The sequence below is a fragment of the Lampris incognitus genome, chromosome 15 (assembly GCF_029633865.1).
Source record: "Lampris incognitus isolate fLamInc1 chromosome 15, fLamInc1.hap2, whole genome shotgun sequence".
Lineage (NCBI taxonomy): Eukaryota > Metazoa > Chordata > Actinopteri > Lampriformes > Lampridae > Lampris > Lampris incognitus.
The window spans coordinates 42,226,319-42,234,844 of record NC_079225.1 but is presented as its reverse complement, the minus strand read 5'-3'; the positions used below and the strand labels follow the sequence as shown (position 1 = coordinate 42,234,844).

The following is an 8,526-nucleotide window of genomic DNA, read 5'->3' as shown; positions in this document are numbered from 1 at the left end:
CTGTTTCCCAGGGGTCGCCTCAGCGGATTTGATAGTTTCTGTCGGTACCGGGCCTTGACCGATCCGGCGTGGTCTCGTCAATCCGCGTAATGGTTTGGCAGATTTGCGCCCTTCCTGACGCACCCACTAGCCCCCGCGGACGGGGGCACAGGTGAAGCGCTGGAGGCCGTCCCGCTGTTCACGGACTTGCACCCACGCCTGTCGCCATTTTTTCTTTCTGGGCCAAAAAAAAAAAAAAAGGCTTATTTGAGAATAAAATGACGTATCGGTGACGTATCGGTGTATTTTAAGTATTTCAACAACAGAGAGACGAGCTCTCAAAGTGAAGCCCGTGAGGTCTTTTGTCACAAATTACATCTTATTTTTTCTCTGTCCAGCAAAATCCAAACGACGAAATGCTCAAAAAGTAATTAAATACGTATTTTAAATACAGTTGAAATACTGCCCATCTCTGCGCGCGCGCGCGCGCGCGCACCACTGGCAATACTGCCCCCCGAACTCGCTACAATAACGACAACAGCCTACAATCATTTAACACGACAACGGCACAAAAGTGCTTCTTTGCTGGCAGACGTCTAACGTACTTGTACGATACACGTTAAGTATATCAAATATTCACAGCGCGGGAATATTTCAGTCGTTTCATGTGGCGTTTATTCCAGCGCGCTTCACGTTTCCTGCCACCAAAGCGGTCTCCAATCAGACACTGGTGTGGCTCTGCAGACGCGGCAGCGGACGTCCGCGGTCACCCGGTGTACAGCACCGCCGAGGGGCGCACTGGGCCGCGCCGGTTGCGCGCTTGTACCGCAGCTTGAGCGCCGCCGCGATGGGCTTGTCGCGTAAAGAGGTTGCTGTCGTGTTAAATGCTGCCTGACTCGTGTTCTACAGAATAGGACATTTGACGGGTTGACTGTTCCCCCCCCCCGGCGCGCGGCTTAGAATAGGGTCGGATGCGTGCGTAACCGCGTGCGCAACCCCCCCCCCCTTCCTCCCCTAGGGCCACTGACTACATTTGGTCTGACATCATTTCGAGTCCTTTGGGTTTTCCGCAGAAGCCAAAGCGGAGAGGGCATCATAGTCCTTCGTCGCTGCCGGGTGTAGGACGCTTTCTGCGAGGACGCTGCCCAGTACACGCGCGTCTTCGTCGGAGGGGCGAAGCGCAGTTCTTATGGACAACGAGTCTACGGATTACTTGAGATGTCACGACAGAGCCACCGTGGAGTCCGGGGAGCCCACCATGTCCGCCGTCATGTTCTCCGTCGCCTTGGCGGGGAACATCATCGCGCTGCTGCTGCTGGTGGCGCGGCGCCGCAGGAAAGGTCCCTCTCTCTTCCAGGTGCTGGTGACGGCGCTCATCGTGACGGATTTGCTGGGCACCATAGCCGTCAGCCCAGTCGTGCTGGCCTCTTACGCGACGAACCAGACGCTGGTGGGGATGAGCTCCGGCAGGGAGGTCTGCGCCTACTTCAGCTTCAGCATGACGTTTCTGAGCCTCTCCACGCTCGCCATCCTGTGCGCCATGGCGCTGGAGCGGTACTTCTCCATAGGACACCCCTATTTCTACGAGAGACACTTCAGCGAACGCTGCGGCTACGTCACCGTGGCGCTCATTTACCTGACCTGCATCCCCTTCTGCGCCACTCCGTTCGTGGGCTTCGGCTCCTACGAGCAGTATTGCCCCGGCACGTGGTGCTTCCTCGACATGAGCCCGTCGAATCCGGCAAACAAGGTGTACACTGGGATGTACGCCTCTTTGGCTCTGGTTATGATTGTATGCACGGCAACGTGCAACGTGTCCGTCATTTATCACCTGGCTAAGATGCACCGGAGGGGCAAGATACACCGCACCGGAGCCCCGCACCGGCCATTCCGAGTCCACCTGCGGTCCCTGTCCATGACGGAGGAAGTGGAGCATCTCCTGCAGCTGGTCCTCATGACGCTGGCATTCACTGTTTGCTCCTTTCCCTTAGTGGTAAGAGGGGTCGTGTTAATGGTGGGATTGTTGTCTTAACAGATTTTGAAACGCTTAAAGGGAAACAATTGCGATTGTCGGCATTACCTGTGGGCTGTAATGGATATATTGTGGAGTTAGAAAACAACGAGACAGGAGACGTGAGAGTAGACGTAGTCGAGGTAGTTTACTAGCTCCAACTTTGCATGTCATACGTTCGACAACGACACTGAACTGTGTACCGGAAGCGGAAGTGCATTATCTGACCCCTCACCTCTTCCCTTAAAGGTACACTGTCCTCTTAGGTGAATGTCTCTAGTTATATAGATGTGGGTCACCACAATATATATATTGTAGCGAATTCGGGGAACAACGCACCAATGTAGCGAATTCAGGGGGCAACGCAGCCACAGAAACTGCCGCGGCCGGGAAGCGAACCCGTGTCGCCCGCACCGAAGGAGGCATCGCTAACCGCTAGACTAAAGGGTCAGACCCGCCAGCCAGCGGGTCTGAAATCGTGTGTAAGATAAGATAAGATAAGATAAGATAAGATAAGATAAGATATAGTGCCAGTTAGTGCTCAGCAGCTATAGGCAGATGTGTTGGGGGTGGGGGGGGGCGATGGAGGCTACAGCTCTGGGGAAGCAGCTCTTCCTTAGGCTGTTAGTCCGGGTTGTCTTTGCTGATGTTGCTGGCTTTCCTCTGTGGGCGGCCAGCACACACAGCATCCAGGTACGCGTCCGCCAGTGACGTCACAGGTGGCCGATCCACGACTCGCCAACTTGGAGACTAAATGACCCCGTCTTCAGTTTGTAGACACATACTTGAGTACTTCAAGTTAACTAGAATTAAAGCGGCGTACTGCTGATGGACATTCACAGCGCACTTCAAGGTGACGCAAGTGCCTTCAGAGATGGTGTCCGGCACGCGTTAACGTGTCAGGAAGGTTTGGATAAGCTATTCTCAAGTTTACCTTTTGCAATAGCAACGTTTAGACAGCAGTGCGATTCTTACGTTCCGTTTAAAAGAGGCGCAGCGAGGTATGCTACTTTTGTTCTTGTGGGTTTCTGCTTTAGATCCTTTCCTGGCTAAACGCCTTCATTTCAACGGGGAGACGGACAGTATGTGTGATTCTCATAAGTTAAGCTTTGCTAGATTTGTCTTGACTCCCACCCAACCAGACTGCCAGAAGGATTTTCCTTTTGAAGATGTTAGCTGGGCATAAGGACACCAGAAAATACAGCATATTGCTGCAGTATTCATCTAGAAGGACCCGGTAATGAGAAATCGCTCCTGTGGCTTCTTTAAGAAGGCCGGGCTCAGGACCCCCGTTCAGTTACCACGGTCGCCTCACAGCAAGAAGGTCCTGGGTTCGAGCCCCGGGGTTGTCCAACCTTGGGGGTCGTCCCGGGTCGTCCTCTGTGGTGGAGTTGGCATGTTCTCGCCGTGTCTGCGTGGGTTTCCTCCGGGGGCTCCGGTTTCCTCCCACAGTCCAAAGACATGTAGGTCAGGAGAATCGGCCGGACTAAATTGTCCCTAGATATGAATGTGTGTGTGTGTGTGTGTGTGTGTGTTGGCTCTGTGTGACGGTCTGGCAGCCTGTCCAGGGCGTGTCCCCGCCTACCGCCCAGTGACTGCTGGGATAGGCTCCAGCATCCCCGCGACCCTCCCTGAGAGCAGGATAAGCGGTTCGGATAAAAGATGGATGGAGGTTGGGGACCTCTTACCTCCCCTAACTCTAAAACAAGACATCTGTTAACATGTGAGACATGTACGGGAGGAGTGGCAGATTTGGAAGACATGCCGGGGCCTACTTACGTAAGAGGTAGTGGCCTTGTGACGAGTTTATAGAAACACGAGTCAGCTCAGATAAAGGCAGATACTATTTCTATTGCCCCGAAACCCACAACTCATTCCCGGAGGGCTTCATAATCACATTACGTTCTCCAACATGTAAAAATAGGGCCAACTGTACGACATCCTCGATTCGGATGAGGAAAAACTGCACAGGGAAAAAAAAAACCTTAAAAGGGGAAAAAATGGGAGAAACCCCAGGAAAGCACCGGAGGAGGGGTCTCTTCCGGGACGGACGACGTGCAGCGCTGCAGAATACGTATGATTGTTGCACATCTTGCTGAGAAATAAGCTCCTTTATGTCTCTGTGCTCATCTGTCGATATGTGTCTTTCTCCCTCTTCTGTGTGGACGAAATGCGGCTGTGTAGCTCCAGGTGTACATAAACTTCACCGGTCAGACGAAGGATAGCCACCTCATGGACCTCAACGCCCTCCGCATGCTGTCGTTCAACTCCATCATCGACCCCTGGGTGCTCATCATCCCCAGGTCCTCCGTGCTGGAGTTCCTTTGGAGGAAGCTGCGCGGGCCCAGAAGGCCCAAGGTCGGCCGGGACAAGCCCTTCGCTGCCCAGCTAACGCCGCGGGCGGACCGCTCTGCCCTGGCGAGCCAGTAAAACAGGGAGGTGCCAGGGGACGAGGGGAAGGTGTGGACGGATACCGGGTTCTTAAATCGGACCCAACGTGTTTGGTTCTCGGAGGATTCTGACCGACATTTGATTGACACCGGGTAACTTTCCCCCCCCCCCCTACTTTAACGTGTCATAATTACATCCATTTTGGTGCCGTAGTTCGGTGGTTGTGGGAACCGTCACTGTTCGGCCTCGTCCTCACTCTGTGTTTTGACCACAGGCTGTGTAAAAACCAGGACTGCGACGTTACCCGCTGCTTTCCGAAGGGGCCATTTTGAGGCCTAAAGTTTGGCTTTACACTTGCCGCCATCTTGTCAGTTGTTGGCGCCAGAAAATCCAAATTCGGGCGGAGCCTGCGACGGGACCTCGGTGGCAGACAGGTCGACGGACCTGTCGGTCAAGTCAGAAACGCCCTCAACAGCCATCCATCCATCCGTTATCCAAACCTCTTATCCCGCTCTCAGGGTTGCCGGGATCTTATCCCAGCAGTCACTGGGCGGCAGGCGGGGAGACACACCCTGGACAGGCCACCAGGACATACTACTTTTCAGATCCTTAGCATCTTCTGAATGAAACCATCATTTTCCAAAAATAGCCACCCTCGTACTGTGTGCCGGACGCCGAATTAACAATCCAGACCCGGACTTCTTGTAGAAAACCATGTAATAACTTGGCTTTTGAGGGTAGAACTTGTGAACTCTGTGATCGACGTACACTGGAACGGAGGTTTTGTGGAGGCAGCCACCGAATGGCCATGGTTAGGGGCTTTCACTTTGGCTTCAACATCCGGCCCTGGTGGTTGCCTCTTGGTTCTGACACCAGACAGGCAGTTGGCTGACTTACCCCGTCAGTGGACAAAGCTTCTCTTCTTAACCAATGTCTTTTGAGCCATGGCTTGTAAATAATTGCACGTACGGTTGAAACTATTTATAAATCACAGGTATGGTGGCCAAGTCAAGTCAAGTCGATTTTGTTTGTGTAGCCCAATATCCCAAATGACAAATGTGCCTCAGGGGGCTTTACACAACATCCTGTCCTTGGACCCTCTCGTCGGATAAGGAGCAGCTCCCTAAAAAACCCTTTAACAGGGAGAATCCTCGGGGAGAGCAACAGAGGAGGGGTCTCTCTCTCCCGAGACGGACAACGTGCAATGGATGTTGTGTTTACACAATTTACACAACACAACACTGAAAGAGGATAACAGAATTATAATGGAATTATAAAATATATGAAGAATATGGCGAGGAGGATGCCAAGCAGCGTCCAGACGCCACCGGAACAGCCCAGGACCCCAGCCACACCACCAGCATCACCATGTAAAAAACCCACTCATACTGATCAGAAGTTGGCAGGCAAAGTCAATTCCTATAATAACGCTGTTTAAATAATCCGGTCCTTGTGATAGAACAGTCATAAAGTGAACATTTGGTTTTTTTTTTATATATACATTGTGAATTTAAAAAAGACTATTTTAAAACCAAGGAACAGAAATCTTGGAAATCCAATGTTGAAATGTATGATTCCCCCCCCCCACCCCACCCCCACTGACTTCCACGATAGTAAACGACAACACCTCTGCTAGCAAAAATGTGCCTCCAGAACCGTCACGTTGCCTGAAGTGATGTAGGCTTACTTTCATTATCGGGCCTCGGCCTAAACTAACTTCTGGCAATGCTCAGTCACGTTACTGTAACCTGTCGTATATTTTCAAATTCCTGTTTGAAGCAGCTGATATTTTGTTACAGTACAATAGCCGATGGTACGCTGCTGCCTGTTGTCTGTTTCGTTACATTATATTTATTTAATAAGGGAGCACAATTAGATGGTCGTCTGAAAAAAAAAACACAACGTGGACTTCGCTTAAAGTGATGGAAGTTTCTAGTGGTCATATTGGCCTGGATGGATGTGGTCTCTGTGATTGGTTTCCACCAGTGGCGGCTGGCTGGCCAGTACAGGGTGCTGGGGCGCCGCCCCCTTCAAACATTAAGAGATACTTAAATATGTTAAATATAATTTAGTTGTATAAAGCAAGTAAGTATGAAATAAAAGCGTGTTTCAGTCTGTGAGCGCCTGTCAGTAGCCATTAAACATCGGTTCAAATGGTATTTGGTTGGTTCCTGTCTGAATACATATACTTCCTGTCTGACTACATATACTTCCTGTCTGAATACATATACTTCCTGGGTGAGGGGCGCCGGCCAAACCCTACCTTACGTAAGCCCCCAAACTTGTGGCGAGCAGGTGACCTGAGGCTGCTGTCTGATTGGCTTCTTCACATTTTCCATGTGCTCCCCAGACACGCCCACTTTTACTGGCAGCGAATCGGTATTGTTTTAATGTTTTTTGATCCAACGTGATTGGACAGTTCTCGTGGCTGTCAATCATATTCACACCCATCACCACGCCTCGTCTCAACTGTCAATCATCCACCGTCTACCAACCCTGATAAAACCTATAGGCTACATTGTCCTTCTTCATAACTCTGTGACCGTGTGGACATCAGGTCAGCAGCTGTCAGGTGTGCTGCGCCGAGGTAATTTGCGCCCCCCCCCGCCCATTTTTAGCACCAGCCGCCACTGGTTTCACTGTATGATGTTCCTTTGCTATGACAAAAAAAAAGCTCTTTGGTCGTCTTTGCAGCAGTCGACTTAAAAGACGTTGCCGAACTCCCAAAAGGTTACCTGGTGCCGCTTCAACCAGCACAAAGCTGTTGCAGCACAGAGGGTGGGGTTTCATGCAGCTCTGCTGACCTCCGTAGCTGGTAGTGCAGCAGAGGCCGATGAAACTGTGATGCAGATGATCATCTGCCAGAGATTTAGACTTGTGGAGAGTTCGTCTGACGTGATAATAAGGGTCGGCCTTCCTGTTCTGTTGATCCGCTGAGTATAACGTAAGAGTGAACGAGCGCTACATCAGCAATGGTCACTTGTAAAAAAAAAAAACACGGCCCTCTTGTTTTCTTCTTCATGTGAGATGTTTTCAGTTTTACCGTGTTTGTGTTTACACTTATTCAAAAGTATTGAAAGCTCTGCGATAGGGAACCGCTTTCTCTGGACAAGAATTTAACTGACGCCTGTCGGAGAGAGAGAAAGAAGCACAACTTCATGTTTTTATACTGATAAAGGGGGAGCTTTTCCTGGGTTTTTGGTAGAAACCCATGGGCTAGTTAACCCGCTGTGTGAGGGATGAGAGTTATTAAAAAAAACTGTTTGTACTGATGACTTGTCTGTTCACTTCTTCCTGTTAGGTGTCATTGTCACTGATGGCCGCTGTATAAAAGGCTCCTGAAATGATCAAAATCAAAATTCATGCCCTAAATATTGCTATCATGAAGAAGGTGTATTTGACAACAGAGATGTCCAGGATGATGTTAAATGTAAATGTATATGATTGATATTCAGTTAGAGATCTGGCCCACAAACTGAATAATTGGGTACGGGTACATTCTTCTAGTTTTGGGTGTTCAGCTTGTTTCTGAAACAGTCCTTTACCAGATTAACGTAGAATACTTTGGAGAACAGATTTACACAGCAATGTGGGAATTGAACCTTTTTGACTGTAAAACATTGACATAAACTGAGAAATAGTTCCATCAGAGATGTCCACTCTCTGGAAACTTTTCAAGTTTACTGACCACCAGATATGTTTGCGCATATTTGGAATTTGTCATGACTGGGTTGTTGACCGGAACATGAGCAAAATGTTTTGAAAGTAGAAAAAAAAATCCACCAAAAACAAAACTAACATTGAGAATTAAAGATGCTGTGAGTGAAATTCAGCCTCAGTCTGTGGGAACTGCAACAAGTCCTAGCAGTTCAAAACAAACTCAAGGAATAGACATAAACCAGACCTGAGCTGGTTTGTGCTTATTTCTGAGATCATGATTCAATGTACCTTCACATAGCATGCAATCTTTTCATTATTTTGTCATTTTAGCATCAACATTTTGCTTATGGCAGTTCTGAACAAAGAATATCAAAATATCTGACTTGCAGCGAAGCTATAAGATGGTGGTAGGTTACTTTCTGTACATTGTTCAGAATTGAGAAGTAAAAGGTAATCTCTGTATATAGTGATACAATTTATATAGA

The 8,526-nt window shown here is 49.4% G+C and overlaps 1 protein-coding gene across 1 annotated transcript; it reads left to right on the top strand.

Annotated features, from left to right (window-relative positions):
- The first annotated feature begins 339 nt into the window (after positions 1-339).
- On the top strand, positions 340-5,959 carry ptger2b (prostaglandin E receptor 2b (subtype EP2)). The gene is made up of 2 exons (XM_056294786.1): positions 340-1,972; positions 4,175-5,959. The coding sequence occupies exons 1-2, from the start codon at positions 1,169-1,171 to the stop codon at positions 4,418-4,420; spliced, it is 1,050 nt and encodes a 349-aa protein (XP_056150761.1). The 5' UTR covers positions 340-1,168; the 3' UTR covers positions 4,421-5,959.
- The last annotated feature ends 2,567 nt before the right edge of the window (positions 5,960-8,526 follow it).

Coding starts and splice junctions, on each gene's coding strand:
- ptger2b (XM_056294786.1), top strand. CDS start 1,169: ATGGACAACGAGTCTACGGATTACTTGAGATGTCACGACAGAGCCACC. Junction 1,973..4,174: donor TTTGCTCCTTTCCCTTAGTG/GTAAGAGGGGTC, acceptor GCGGCTGTGTAG/CTCCAGGTGTACATAAACTT.